Genomic DNA, 15917 nt, shown 5'->3' with positions numbered 1-15917 from the left:
AGTCCTGAGGCTCGTGGACCTATGTTTGAGGCTTGGGGGGTGTGATATAAAAATAGTAAAATAAGAATGAGAGGATGACAAAGGTCTCCATGCTTGCCACAAGTTTAGAGTGAAACAAGGCCTGTGCTCATGAGTTTGCTCGCCTCCAGTCATTGACCTTAATACAATAATTATAAACTGAAGGCTTTGTTACATGTAAAATTACATGCAAGTTATATCATGTTTAAACCTATTCATCACCAAAAAAATGAAAACATTTCGAGTGGTCTTGTACATGTAACATTTGAGTATGAACTAAATTGACACAAGTTTGTAATTATGTAAAACACTGAATAATATATTTGAAACATTTTCACCTGCTTAAAAATATATAAGGCATGTATGTATGTGTGTGTGTGTGTGTATATATATATATAAAATGTATGTTCTGTGTTTTTTTTTTTTTTTTTTTTTTTTGTCAGGCAATAAATTCGCCCTATGTATTCAGGCATTTTATTTTATTTTGATTTTGATTCAGGCAGTACAGGGTCACACTGGGGTCCTTTCTCAACACATTTTGAAAGCGTCGCGGTTGTAAAGTGGAAGACAAGGAGGGGACATGTAGCGATCTGACAAGTTGGTAAAAAAAGAGAAAGCTTGTAGTTAAGGACTTATATTTTTTTAATCATAAATAATACAAAGTTTGGTTGTGTTGGTTAAGCCCTTAAACGTGAAAATAAGCGTACATCTCATAAAAAACAGCAACATTTTGCCTTGAAGCTGCTGGGTAGCCGTGCAATTTTATTTTATCGCAGTATTTAATTTTAATGGAAGTAGCGATATCGGTATATATGTCAAATGATACCGGTAAGTTGGCTACATAATTGTATTTAGTAGCAGGGATATTGGCGATATACTCAATGAGCCATCCTTGGGTTATTTCATTGTCTCACTTGTAAAAACCCAAACGTGTCTTTTCGATAGATACGGCTTATGTGTACCTCCTGTATTTCACATGAATATATTTTAAATGTGTTCATCAGTCTTTGATCATTAACTAGATGACTAGATTTCTTCCAACTTTGGTTATTTCTTGTCTATGTGACGTCATGCACATCAGGCTTGTATTACAGCTGGTCTGTTTAATTTTTTTAATTTTTTTTAATCGTATTACTCTTGGTTGATTCGGGTGCACTTTCCTTCCCTGATTTGGGAACTGTAGATTAAAAAGGAAAACCGGGATTGATTCGTTAAGTTGTCTTCTGTTTTGCATTGGGCATGGGTGGCTTTCACTAAGGAGGTGTGTGGTCAGGTGTTGTATCGCGGAGTCTCCTTGAATATTGACCAACAGGCACGGATATTGATTGCCGCCTATATAATTGCGTTTCTCCCTCTCCCTGCTGCCCTTTCTACATGCCTGCCTGTTTTTGTACATGTTTAATAGACAGTACTTCCTCCTGCTTTGTTGGACTCTATAACGCAGCTGCGAAGTAGTGCCCTCCCGTGGCCACCGCGCATGCGCCGAATGCCATGTAAACAATGAGACGCTTCCAGACTGTCCTGTGCATTGTGTCTGCTCCAACAGCCGATCTTAGGATACAATACAGGATTCAATTATTGTGATGTTGTTCAAGAATGGATGGTAAGTGCTCGGGTGCGAATTAAATTGTCAAGGAAACGAGCCGCAACCTCGATTTAAACGAACCTCTGCGTCCCCTGCTTGAACATATGTTAATAGCTCCTGTTTTTATACCAACGGTAGAGATTAAACGAGTCTGACAGCTGAAGACTCAACAGATACACATTTGTAAGGACCGTATACGTAATAAAATGCATCTGATGGGTTGCACTGTATATTTCGCCTGCCCCAAAGTTGTCCTGTTCCGCACATCTTTAGGGTGTGTAGTCGTAGGTTGGAGTGCATTGTCTGACAGCATTGTTACAGGCTTTGTGAATGGAGCCGGATCAGTTCACACGTTCTACATTCTCAAACCCTTGTATAACGTCCGTGAGCATGTGTTGGTGCAAGGGGTTGTAACCTGAATATAGAGAGAGGTAACAATAGATGTCCCTGTCTTATGTTGTCAAATACTCTTGGCAGATTGCTGTGTTTTATAATTAATGATACTGCATAACTCAGGCTGTAGACTTTTTTTTCATTAGGGATTCATTATTTGATAATTTGTACACTATCTTGTTCTTTCTTTAATTATGCCTGTGCTGTTGTGCATCGGTGGGAGGCCATGTACAGGAACATGCTTGTGTTTGGCCAATGCTTTGTGTTTTTGTTTTTACTTTTGTTAGTCATCAGGGGGCACTTGCTCATCTGTAATAATAAAAAAAAATGCTTGGTAAAACAGGGTGTACAGAAACCTTACATCTGTTTCTGTGAATAACACCATTGTTTTCATTCTCAAACACAATTCAACAGCTGAATTTCCTTTCGGATTAAACCAAATGTGAAATAAGCTTTAAGACACCCACTTATTTAAAATTACCTGGGAGTCTATTTTTTGCTCAAGGTGCTTCTTGCTTTTACCCAGTGGGAACTTGCCACCAGCTATTTGTTTTGGAATCTGCAATTGGTTGGTGGTCTACTTGGGGCCTAGGTTGTAGTGCATGTAGTCATTCCATTACGCAGTTCTTCCAGTAGAATAAGGTAGACGATTCATTTGAAATATAATTCAGCTTTCAAAGGGCATATAATTGATGGATTTCTAAAACCTGACCAATGACAGCAAGGCTGCAAAGCTCTGTATCTATTTTTAATGTGCCCACTTGTATTCAGTCTGGTTGATGGGCAGTTGATAAGTCTCAGTGTGCTACTGAAATTAATGTTGTCTTGTCAACAAACATTTGCTTTTCTAATTTAGGTTTATAGTCATGTTTCCAAGGATTGAAAGGGTTGAAAATAATTGAAATGGGATTTGGGTATTATATATATATATATATATATATATATATATATATATATATATATATAATTATTTTTTAAAGAAAAAATTGCTTGGTTTTTATAGATGTAAATATGTAGTCTGTATCTTTGTCATTTTCAGCTTTGTTTTGATGTGCCAGGCTTTCACTTGACCACATCATGTTTTGTGGCAGAACTGTGTGCTTTAATACGTTTGTTTCACTAAAATATAGTCCTTGCTATTCACAAGGCTATTCACAAGGTCTTTAAAAAATATGATTATTAATCTTTTCATGTTTAATACCAAAAATCCATTCCTTCGGTACAGTTTTAGAAACAACCACAGCCCCTAGTGGAACACCACAGGTTCATGAGTTTTTCTGAATGATAATTAATCTAAATGTCCAGGTCTCTTTGGTACTGTCTGGATCTCAAAAGAACAGAAGTCCTTGTATTTGTATGGCTTTCTATGTGCTTTTGAGGTATAAGTGGGGAACAAATATGTAATGTTTCAGATATCAGAAACTTCTCTTTATAATTTTGACTATTTCATGTAATCTTTAATGTGCAAGTGCCTTCTGTGGTCATCTATATTTAACTCTAAGCCCTTCTGCCTAGTTTCATGCCAAGTCCATTGTCTGCTGCGAAAGGATCAAAACTCATTATAATCTTTCTTCTTCTTATTATTTAATTGTTCTGCACAGGTAGTTAAAAAATGGAGGCGATTCTTAGCAGGCTGAAGGGGCTGAGTGGAGACGAGCTCCGGGAGGAGATCATCGGCGCTGGGCTGAAGTGTGGGCCCATCACTGCCACCACCAGGGCGATTTTCGAGAGGAAGCTAGCCCGCGCCGTCCTGGAAAGCCAGGGGGGGGAGAACAATAGTGAGAACGAGAACAAGAGTGAGACCGGGAGCAGCCACGGAGCTTCCATCATAGATGGCCGTCCTGCCGGTGGGGGGGAGGGTGCAACCTCTGGGAGCAACCATGCCAAACTGGGGGAGAGTGCCACGCCCACTGACTCCCCAGACAAACTGCCCTCGGCCAGTGAGGAGGGGGATTTTGGGTACGGCATGGGGCTGAACCCCCCCGAGGAAGAAGCCTTGTCACAGAAGACAGGCTCTCAGTGCAGCGTCAGTGTGAGTGAGGCCACCACACCAACCAGCACACAGACCCCTTCAAAAGGGCCCCAGGCCTCCCCACCCTTGTACTATGGAGTTTGCCCAGTGTGGGAGGATGTGTTGGCCAGAAACGGTATGTCGCCCACTTCGTTTTGTTTGTTTTGTTGTCAGGGATTTATTTGTGGTTCGATTGTAATATTGCTTTGTAAAATAAATACATTGAATATATATATATATTTTTTTAAAGAGGACTGCAACTTAGTTTTAGTTTTTTCCATATATTATCTCTATACCTTCATTCACCCGTTGTGAGTGTTGCCTATTAAATTGTATGGCCTGCTATGTATGGTTTTCTCTTTTTTTAGATTTTAGATTTTATTTCCTCATTTTGCTGTGATGTTCATGAAACTGAAGAATGCATGTGTTGTTCCCCATCTGCCTTTTGGCCTCCCATGTGCAATGCCTTTTTCTTTTTCTCCATTAAAAAGAAATAAAAAATCTCTATATATAGGTTTAATGGTGCTGCCTCCTGAACCAATGGGAGCTCATTTCAGCTTCCCTGATAAAGTGTGTCCTCCCACAGACAGGGTCCATGTCTATGTAGATAAGAAGGAAGCTCTGCAGGCAGTGAAGATGATGAAAGGGGCCAGATTTAAAGCTTTCTCCAACCGAGAAGACGCTGAAAAATTTGCAAAAGGGATCTGCGATTACTACCCTTCACCCAGCAAGGCTGTGCTGTGCGTCTCCCCAGGGAAGTTGGGCATGGTGTTCAGTAAGGGTAAGTGGTAGAACATCCTTTCCTGTATACATCGCACCCGTTATGCAGCTGCATCACTTTGTTTTTTATTCTGTGTAGAAATTTTGAGTTAAAGTTTAAGAGTTGGATGTTTTCTTTTAGTTTATGTCATTGTACACCAGAATCTGTGTTGCGTGATTTGGTTGGTTGTTTGTCTGTGTAGTTCCAGCACGTGGTAGGCGTGTTTCCTCCTTGTTAGCTAGACTGGAAACCCTGAGCATGCAGTTCTGTTCTTGGTAACCGGGGTCATTGATGGACGTTGTTGATGAAGGTTGTTCACTGCTCCCACTGTGTTGCTTCTGGACAGACGCTTCTTCCCTGGAGGCCGAGACCATAAACCGAGAGCGAGCGAACAGCTTTAAGAGCCCACGGACCCAGGACCTGACGGCCAAGCTGAGGAAGGCGGTGGAGAAAGGGGATGAGGTGGCATTCTCGGAGCTCGTGTGGAGCAATCCCCGTTACCTTATCGGCTGTGGGGACAACCCCACCGTGGTGCAGGTGAGCAGGTATTTCAGAGGTGGGGAGCTCCGACGGAGGCAACAGGAAATGTTAAAAAGTCACATTTTTTTCTCCTTTAAATTTTTTTTGTTTTTGAAAGGATTCAGGACAGTTATATAGACTGGTGACATTTTCCGCTCTTAACTACGCAGCCACTTGTTGCATTGAACTGCATTCAGATGATAGAAAGGATTTAGATTAACATCAGTCAGCATGCCAATTTGGCATCAGCTGCTCGAGTATAAACTCATTATACCTCAGAACGATCAGACTGCCTGTCAAGCAAAAATGTTTTAATGTTTTTTTAATGTGTAGTTTCCCCTCTTCTCCCACGCAACTCTGATTACCTGAAATGCAAACCAAGATGTGGCCTGTCCAAATGCTTCTCCAGTCTTCTGATCTAGTACAAACCCTCTTTTACTTCTGAAGACATGCTTGACGTGTCAAAGTTTCCAATATCCTAAAAAATGTTGTTTGTGATATTTTGCGGAATGATTACAGAAATTCAAGGAGCTGTGATATTGAACTCCATTATTAGCTGCTGCCAACTGGATGCTCTGTCTCTGCGTGTGTTTAGGAAGGATGCCGCTATAATGTCATGCATGTTGCTGCCAAGGAGAACCAGCCTGGTATTGCCCAGCTCCTCCTGGACACGCTGGAGAACCCAGAGTTTATGCGTCTCATGTATCCTGATGATCAGGAAATGATGCTGCAGAAACGCATTCGGTACATTGTGGACCTGTACCTCAACACACCAGATAAAGCAGTAAGTCTCTGTGCTCCTTTCATTGGGTGAATTGGGATTAAGTACTCACATGCAATCTCCTCCATGTCCTGGAAATGAACCTCCTAGGACAGCCAACTCTCTGTCAATGCGGAATGCATTATGTATACTTCTGAAGAGAGCGTGTGGTTAAGACCCTTCAGTCTGTGGTCAGTTTATCAAATATGATCCCCTTAAGCACCTGGCAAATTAACTGATATATCTGGATGACTTGTTTAGTCTTGTATTATTCTGTTCACCCATATGTCAGTAAAAAGTATGTATATTTTTATATATTTCACGTGTTTGACTGAAATGTGCTGTACTTTAGCCACTGTTTTGTTTAGTGTTAGATACACATCTTAAAATCCCTTATTCCTTTCTTACAAAAACATATTTTAAATGCTAGTCCATGTTGCGATTTAAGTTCTTCTCTCATTTCTTTCTCCAAGGGCTTTGAAACTCCTCTCCATTTTGCCTGCAAGTTTGGATGCCCAGAGGTAGTGAATGTGCTTTGTTCTCACCCGGATACCGACAAAAACTGCAAGAACAAGTACAACCAGAAGCCTGCTGATGTAAGTTCACTCCGTAGTTAAAGTGACTGTCGTTTTGTGCGTGTGTGATAAAGAAGATGCTTATGAGTAGTCTTAAGTAGCATCTTTTAAAAAAATTAGTAGTTTTGCAGTGTTCTTTTATCCTTGTTGTGATTCATTTGGCTTTGTTTGACTATTACGCTGATTTGATGAATGGATGATCGTGATAGTAATGTCACTGCAGAGTCCTTGTTCCTGTGGTTGAAATCTGTATGATTCATGAAAGTAGACATTTCATCATTTATTTCTCCGGTGTATGTGTCGGTATATAGCCGGTGAGTCGTGGTTCTCTTCTGTTTGCCGGCCTTTCACGTTTTGTCATTGACTTGCAAGTTGAGATTACAAAGGCTTCAGTAACGAGTTTTTCCTGGGTTTGACAGGTCATTTGTGAAAGAAAGAATAAAACCGCAGATGTGAAACAGAAGATCAGAGACTATTTGGAAGGTAAATGGTTAGATTTCATATGTGAAATATAATGATTGAAAAGGAACCACAAACATTGTTGCTGGGTTGTGACATATGTAGCCCAAAAGATATGGGGACTAATCTAAGTATAGGGTAAACTGATTGTGAATTGGCTTGCTAACAGATATTATCTGAAAGGAATATTGATCTTTTGTATTGAGACATCGCCTAATCTTTGCCTTTGCTGTAGATCGCTACTACATACCCTTATTGAGGGCCGCAGACAATTCTTCCCAGCCTGTTATTGGTACTCCGTGGTCACCTGATCCTTCAGAGACGCTTCCTCATTTGCATGTTCAGAGATTCACAGGAAGTCCGAAGGATCCTATAATGGCAGTGAGGGCTTTTGCTGGTCCACTCAGCCCATCAAAGGTAAACTATACCTACGTCATTACATCTGTTAAGATAAGACATCTCTCAGTATTTTATTTATTTGTTAATTACAATCGGATCCATTTAGGCTTGTTAAGGCGTGAGCAAAAAATTAGTTAGTGAAAGAACTATGTAATTGAGTAATGTGCTAATTGATGTGCATGGATATAAAACTGCCTTATGAGAACTGCAAATCTATAGTGGAAGCTGGCAGGATTAATCCCGACTTGATTCTCTTGCAGGCTGATGAGTTTCGCAAGGTGTGGAAGACTCCCCCTCGAGAGAGGGCTGGATACTTCCACCACATTCTGAAATCTGATCCGGACAGAGGTGTGGAGCGGGTCGGGAGGTTAGTTCAGGGCCTCAGACATCTGTTGTCTTGTTGGACATCCATTTAAGATGGAATTAGACATTGTCTTCCAAGTCTGCCTTTCAATTCCCTTTTTAATGTCCCACCCATTTCGGTCTAGGGAATACTGGAGGAAGCTGTAGTGGTGGTTGATTTGTCTGCTGTCTGCGTTCTCCTCTTGTAGGGATTTGGCTCACGAGATGGGTCACCCCTGGGCTGAATACTGGGAGTTCCTCGGCTGCTTCATAGATTTGTGCTCTGCAGAAGGCCTACGGAAATTGGAAGAATATCTAAACAAGAAGGATTTCAGCGAGAGGGTCCAAGAGGAGGCAGGGGAAAACGAAACCAGCAATAGGTTCAAAACTCCATCCCCAGGTAATGAGTTTCCTGTCCATGTTCTTCACGAATTTCAGGATTTGATGAGCTCTTTAATGCACAAAACCTCTTGGTGTGAAGAAACTGGCCTATTATACAAGCTAATGAGAATTCCTCTTGCACTCGCTGGCTTTTGCTCGTGAGCATATTAAAGAATCGGTTTGGATAGATTGATACCTTCAAGCTTTCAATTTGATTACTTGAATGTTTTTGGAATGCATACATAACCTTAATTCCACCAAAAATAGTGCAGTTTCTTCTTCGACCTTGGTTTATCCTTGATGGGCTTGCTCAAAATGGCTATAGCTGTAAAAAGCTGTTTGTATTTATTTCTTTACAGGCAAACCTAAAAAATTCTGCAACTCTATCTCGGTTGGTGCTTTCCTCGACGAAGACGATGACATAAGTTTGGAAGAAATCAAGAACCGTCAGAATGCCGCCCTGACCAACATCACGGCGGTGTGTGCGAAGGAGAGCCTAAAGGGAGCCGTGGGGGGCTTGGAGTGCCACATCCTCCCCATAAAACACAGCGCGGACCTCATAGAGACGGCAGCCGAACAGGACCGGCTGCTGCCAGAGAAGGGGCTCAGCTCGACAAACAAGAACGGCTTCTGCTCCCCTGTGAGCGACGATGCAACGCAGAATGGAGAGAGACCGACGAGGAGCTCCTCTGGCAGCCTGCTGTCTCCCATCTCCAACCTCATGGTCGAGTTCGAGAGGATGACGCTGCAGAACAGGGAGGAAAACGAGGCGCACCGGCCAGAGAGGAGGTCGGTTGGTGGGCTGAGGAGTTGGGAAGGGAGGGACTTCTGCGCGGCGGAGGTGGTCGCCGGGGTGGGACGCATCGCGCTCTCCACCAAAGAGGATCCCGTGTGCGGTAAAGGGAGCTCTGATCTGAAGGACAACAGTTTCTGGAAAACGTGTGAGAGCAGCGAAGTGGACGGGGATGCAGAGGACAGGTCCAGCACAAGCTCGGACGAGTGGTTCACGCCGGAGGAAAGCCTGGAGGCCCTGAGCCAGAGGACAGGGGGCACAGCAGCCTCTGAGCGTGGCAGCTGTGCCCGATCTCAGTCATGGGACCATGGGGGGAGAGATTTAAACAGCTCAGGTTCGAGCAGCTCTTCTTACAAATCTATTGAGAATACTCAAGAAGACTTTATATTAAGGACTCCACCCAACGTTAGGAAAGGCCTTTTCATCGATGGGTAAGTAAATATTGTAATATTGGTATATTGGTAACACATCAGTAAACAGCTTTAAGACAATATTGTATACCTATGTATACAGTGCTTATAGAAAGTCTACACCCCCTTGAACTTTTTTCAGTTTGTTTCATGCATTTAAATTAGGATTTTTTCCACTTATCTACACACCATACTTCACACTATAAAGGGGAAAAAGGTTTTATTGTTAAAAAAACAAAACTGTAATATAATAAGTCCCACCCCCTTGAGTCCTTTTTTGGGAGGAATTACAGCTGTTAGTCTGTTGGGATAGGTCTCTACCAACATTGCTCACCTTGATTTGGCAAAATTGGCTTTGTCAAATTCCTTGGGGAGCATGTCTTCAATCTTCAATTCATGCTACACATTTTTGATTGGATTTAGGGCTCTGATTGGGGAGCTCAAGGACATTAACCTTTCTTGTTTCTTAGCCACTCCAGTGTAGTTTTGGCTATGTGCTTCAGGTCATGAAAAGTGAACATTTGATGTTTCCACTTTCTTGCAGAGGGCAGCAGGTTTTCCTCAAGGACTTTTCTATTCTTTGCTCCATTCATATTCCTATCCTGACAAGTGCCCCAGTCCCTGCTAATGAGAAACATCCCCCTAACATGAGGCTGCCACCAGGCTTTACAGTAGGGATGGTGTTCTGTGGGTGAAGCCTGTGTTGGGTTTGCACCAAACATAACTCTATGCATTTAGGCCAAAAGTTTGCGTTTTAGTTTCGTCAGAAAACAAAACGTCTTGCCACATGGCTACCGAATATCCTGAATGTTTTCTTGCATACTTCAAAAAGGATTCAAGGTGGGCTTTCTTGAGTAATGGCTTCCTTTTTGCCACCTTACCGTGCAGGTCAGGTTTCTGCAGTGCTTGGGATATTGTTGTCACATGCACACTTTGACCTGTCTTGGCCATAAAAGCCTGTAGTTCTTGCAAAGTTGACATTGGCCTCTTGGTAGACTCTGATCAGTCTCCTTCTTGCTTGGTCATCCAGTTTGCAGGGACTATCTGATCTAGGCAGGGTCTTTGTGGTGCCATACACCTTCCACTTCTTAATAATCGTCTTGACCGTGCTCCAAGGGATATTCAAGGCCTTTGATATTTTTTTTTACCAATCCTCTGATCAGTGCCTATCAACATTTTCCTGGAGCTCCTTGGTGCTCATGGTTGAGTCTTTACTTTACAATGCACTACCCAGCAGAGAGAACCTACAGGAACTGCTGAATTCATCCTGAAATCATATGAATCACCTCAATTTAACACGGGTGGAGGCCACTTTAACTTTGGTTACACGTGATCTAATTTAGGTTTGCTATTACAAGGGGGTGGACACTTATCCAACTGAGCTATTTTGGTTTGTATTTTTAATTACATTTCTACAAATGTGTAGAATATTTTTTCACTTTGTGGGGTAGGATGTGTGTGTGTGTGTATATATATATATATATATATATATATATAATATATATATTTTTTTTTTTTACTATTTGAATGCATTTTAATTCCTGGCTATAAGGCAGCAATTTGGTGGCACTGTACATGCAAGACCTGAAATAAATCTAGCATTTACTGTAATTTAGGAAAGCTATAAAGCAAAGGTGGAACACTAAGCGAGAAAATTGACTCTCCCTTTGAACAATTGCATATCAGAAAGTGTGAGATTTGCATGGGTGTCTGTTTTCAGGGAGTCCCCATCAAAGCTGGACAGAGAGGTTCTATTAGCAATAGAAAGCCTTGAGGTCGACCTACAGAAATATCCCAGCATTCAGAAGTGGAAGAGCTCAGTCCAGACTTTTTCTTCTTCTGAGATGGAAAGGTAGGTGTGAATATCTCTGTGTATTTTTGTGTGATTTAGTTGAATAAGGTAAATAGAATAATTCCTTTACGCTGTGTGTTATTGTTTTATGTTTTACGATCTTCTGCCCAAATTCTCAGATGGATAATGTTGGGGTATTTCCTTCTATAGTTGATGTTGCTCAGTCTTTAGAAAGCTGTATTGGCAGGTCTTTCCTACAAACGTTTGGTTTTATGTTGTTGCCGTGTTGTCTTACAGCTGGCCTAGCCCTGCTGTAGCAAAAGGACGCCCCAAGATCCAGCTGTACACTCCAGGCTCCCCCAGCTGCAGCATGCTCTCCACCCCAGGTCGGTACAGCCCTGCCCGGAGCACCAGCTCCCCAGACTTCAGCAGTCCCGGCCGCTACAGCCCTGCTCACCCCAGCTACATCCAGAGATTAAAACTCCTGTGAGCTGCCGGTCTAATCATCACTCGCCAGTCTAGTGGCAAAGAAAAAAAAATTCCACTTTGTTTATTGAATTATATCGCAAACCATGTAGTTTACAAAAAAATATATATATGCACAAGTGTCTTGAGAATATTTTTTTGTTGTTCTTTTATATTCTTCTATATATTTCATTCAGGATTCTCAACACATTGAGTTGTGCTGTAAGTTTCAGATTTAATGCAGGTTTCCTTTATTGTGTATGTATGTATGTATGTATGTATGTATGTATGTATGTATGAGTGTGGGCTTTGTTTTAATAATAATAATAATAATAATAATAATAACAATAATAGTAATAAAAATATATAACAAAGCCTGTTGTGTTCTAGTCTGCGATACATTTCAGAATACAAATTTGCCTAGTCAGTTTCAAAGTATGCTAACCGTCAATGAGCTACCATCCCTGAAATATGACACAGCAGCCAAAATGGCATCTCTCTCTGAATGTGTATGAACAAGATCGGTGAGATATCAGAACATGTACAATACTATTATATTTTATACTAGACATTCTTTAGTAGTATCACAGTTCAGAAGCACAAATGTTTTTGCTTATGAAACTGTACATTTTGACCCAACTGCCAGTTTTATGCCTAAGTATTTTTTTTAAATATGATTTCAGGAATTGCCTTATTTTCCTTAAGAGGAACCAGCCTCCACCCAGAATTGTGCTATCTTGTTGAGGTAGTCTGTAATAGACAGTTGTTTCCTCCATCCCAGCTTCTACATAAACCCTAAACAGTGTATTAGACAGTAGCTTGTCTTTTCAAGTGTAGGTTTAAAGTACAGCTGAAAAAAATCGTGTACTTTGGTGTTTTTCCATATGTGTTTGGGGTTGTTTTCTCAAACTTTTGAGATTTACTTTAAATGCCTGTATTATTTTTTGTCTGGTCATGGTCACACTGTTGATATTGCATGTGCGGCCTTGAGAGAAATTAAAACCCCTTTATCACGTGTAAGTGTGACATTTTGACACGTCTGCCGCCAAATTATTTTGTCACTCTACAGATCATTAAAGGGATGCTCTGGAAAATCCCTAAAACTGTATAATAGGATAACTTGGAATAAAAACCCTGCTAAATTATCCCAAATCAAATTAAACTGCTTAAAATTGTATTTAATGAAACTAAAGAAGAGGCATTTGGTAATAGATTTATTAGTTCAGATGATATGATGCATAATGAGAAACTAGATTTGCTTTGTAGACAAACATTATATTGGGGTTTTCAAATAAATCCCTCTGTCCAATGCATTAATTTAATGCAAGAGAGGGCGGCAATGTGGGCACTGTTGTTCACTGTGGCAGTCCATTGAGGAAAACGGCCAACCTGTTGTGCTTTATATGATGAGCTACAGCAATTGTACATTTGAGACCCAAGTGTAAATGTCATAATTCAGTAGTGTAACATGGATTACTCCCAGTTACAAGAAATGTAGTGAAAAGCATAGTGTAGAGTTTTCATCTTTCATGTTGAGAAGCAGTTGGCTGAGTCGCGCTTACATTTTTGACAGGAAATTCACTAATGAGTTCTCGTGTTTTCCTACCAAGGAGAAGCATTAGAAACCATTTTAATCTCAAAATGTGCTGAAAAAGGCTGTTGTCAGTCATTGTTTTTGTAAAAGGTTTTAGCAATTCATCTAAATTGGGCATTTACAAAGAATGAAATCAGCTAAATATTTTCTTCTTAAAAATCAATCAAACCTGCATTATTTGAAATGTTGAACTTATGTAAGTACCATACACCGTGGTGTGGTGGGAAATATGTGTTCTGCAGTGTCGCAATTTTTTTTTTTTTTTTTTTAAGCTTCTTCATGTAATACTTCATATAATATCAAATTGTTATATACAAAGATCATTTTTGTTCTGAGGACATTTGTGTGGAGTCTTCATAATCGCACACTGCAGTGACTCAGTGAGCATTGATGAATTTTGTCTTGGCAACGCAGAAAAATTTGCGGATGTGTACAATGAGGACTCTCAATCAAGTCTATGGGAAATTGTATGATAATAAAGCAAGCTGTAGTTAGATTGAATTAACATTGTTAGCAGGGCTTCGGGCTAGAGGGTAGTTAGAAGACAGCCATTGACAGCTTGTGTCAGGAACAAAATCTGATTCTAAGGTATTGTTCCGATTGTGTTTTGTTGTTCAGTAGTATGTCGCAAGCAGCTGACAGCTCATTATGGATAAAGTGGGTTTTATCCACAGAATGTGGTACTCACTAAGAACAATGTTTGTATTGTTAATGAGGACGAGATTGTCTGTTGTAAAATAAAAATCAATTTTATTGGTATTGGAGCCCAAACTAGTTTTGACTTTGTCTGCACTTTATATATATATATATATATATATATAAATGAATAAAAAATAAATAAAACCTTGAATAAATCGAGATGTAATACATGTTTAAATAGAGGAAACTTACTTGTTTACAGTGGAATTTGAGTTTGCTGCCATTTTACTCTCTTGTTTTTGTGTTATGGTGGTTGTTCTTCTGATATTGGCTTGATATCGATGTAACCCTGAAAGCAGGCTGCGTTCCCTTCAACTGGGGTTTATTCTTCTCCAGATGAGAACTATCTAAATCTACAACTGGTGTCCTGCCAGTGTGGAGAACAAGATTTGTAATTTAATTGTGGCCTTCATCTTGAGGTCCAATACCTATAATGTACTTCAAAGAATCTCTTCAAATATTTTTTCCACCCCTGTGGTATTTTTAATTTTTATCTGATGTTATCCCAATATGAAAGGATTGTAATATATATCTATCCTTGTTTAAACACAAAAGGGAGTTGCAGTTAGCAGTTTTGAGTACAGTGAAATGATATACTGTTTGAAATACTTGTACTGTCTTGTGATGGATTGAGACACTATTAGTGTCCGTGTGTGAGCAGGACAAATGAATGCTGTTCAAGTCTCATGGAACAGTGATCTGTGAGATGTGATTGTGGGAATAATAAACGGTTTTCTAAATAGTTTGTATTTAGAAACAAAGGTGCACAATTTTTCAGTGTTGAAAACAATTCACATTCTCTCTGAGCCCCAATTGCAATAACCAGCTCTTAACAGAAGTTTCCCAATCATGTAAGCAAACGTTAACTTAAGTCATAGATTAGCCTGTTGTTTTATTTAATGATTATTCAGTCCTTTTCTTCTTTGTTATTCAATGTCTCCTTCTCTGTAATCTTCACTTTGAAATCTCTGGAAAATATATATATATATATATATAATGATGCAAAGGAGAATATATTGATTGGGACAAAAAGGATGGACGTTTTGTTTGTTTTTGTTTTGCTCTTCACTGCAGGGCCGTTTCTTGAAAATCATAACCACTTGCTTCCATTTATTTTCTCATGTTTTTATATGTTTATATACATATAATTCAGACAATACAATTTGATCTCTCATTGGGATCCTCGGTATAATGAAATCTCTCCTGGGAGATTCTAGTTGTCACCCTTGTGAAATATTGTGCTGTAATCTCAATGGTTTTGCTATGCCTTGTTTAGGGCTGTAATCATAAGAAAGATATCTGCTTTAAGTGTACTGATCTCATGCTTGTCATCATTATGGCCCAAGTCTTCTAATGTGCTTGGAGAGGAGAAACATTATCTGGGGCCATTGCACCTTGCAGACCTGAACACAGTGCTCCAGGGTGTTTTTCGTCGGCCCAAATCTCTATACATAGAATTTGCTGAACTGAAAATGTACACCCCCCACTCTTTACTTGCAAATTGTATCTGTACGATGAAGTGGGTGACATAAATTGAATGCAACAGAAGAACAATATATGGAAAAATGATTACAGCCTTAAAAAGAAAGCCATCAATATATTGTGATAGCTTTGATAGTCAAATGGTTTTCTGAATTGTATTTTTATTTTCTGAAGCCTTTTGTCAAGGGATTAGGCTTTGCGGCAGAGGAGCTTGGTAAGCTTGGAGCGTTTCCATTTGTCGTGTCAAATACTTCTCAAACTGCCCATCCAGCTTCTTTTAGCTTTTTAGTGCCTTTTATATTCTAACAATGTATGAAAACCTGTTGTCGTTTAACAGTGTAAAATGTGGCACAGACTTAACCTATGTGTCTTGTTCACGATTCTGAAGATAGGAACGAAGTAGCCCAAACTGAAATTTACACTCAAGAGTAGCATTGGTATATGCAGTTTCAATACCTCCTAAATAAGATTGTAAGAAGT

General features: G+C 40.0%; 1 protein-coding gene across 1 annotated transcript; it reads left to right on the top strand.

The window, feature by feature from the left end:
* Positions 1 to 548: 548 nt before the first annotated feature.
* ankle2 (ankyrin repeat and LEM domain containing 2) lies at positions 549 to 14015 on the top strand. Its single transcript, XM_066690083.1, has 13 exons — positions 549 to 619; positions 3598 to 4143; positions 4594 to 4788; positions 5114 to 5304; positions 5882 to 6070; positions 6520 to 6642; positions 7041 to 7104; positions 7316 to 7497; positions 7740 to 7846; positions 8031 to 8221; positions 8562 to 9426; positions 11126 to 11257; positions 11495 to 14015. Exons 2-13 carry the CDS (start codon positions 3609 to 3611, stop codon positions 11685 to 11687), a joined length of 2967 nt encoding a protein of 988 aa, XP_066546180.1. The 5' UTR covers positions 549 to 619; positions 3598 to 3608; the 3' UTR covers positions 11688 to 14015.
* Positions 14016 to 15917: the final 1902 nt, after the last annotated feature.

Source organism: Amia ocellicauda, chromosome 17 (assembly GCF_036373705.1).
Source record: "Amia ocellicauda isolate fAmiCal2 chromosome 17, fAmiCal2.hap1, whole genome shotgun sequence".
NCBI classification, from domain to species: domain Eukaryota; kingdom Metazoa; phylum Chordata; class Actinopteri; order Amiiformes; family Amiidae; genus Amia; species Amia ocellicauda.
The sequence above is the reverse complement of the archived record's forward strand: the minus strand, read 5'-3'. Positions and strand labels throughout refer to the sequence as shown.

What these genes read in the sequence shown, in the direction of transcription:
- ankle2 (XM_066690083.1), top strand. Translation starts at nt 3,609, where the DNA reads ATGGAGGCGATTCTTAGCAGGCTGAAGGGGCTGAGTGGAGACGAGCTC. An exon ending in GTCCACTCAGCCCATCAAAG is followed by an intron (nt 7,498 to 7,739) that starts GTAAACTATACC and finishes ATTCTCTTGCAG; the next exon opens with GCTGATGAGTTTCGCAAGGT. An exon ending in AAAGGCCTTTTCATCGATGG is followed by an intron (nt 9,427 to 11,125) that starts GTAAGTAAATAT and finishes GTCTGTTTTCAG; the next exon opens with GGAGTCCCCATCAAAGCTGG.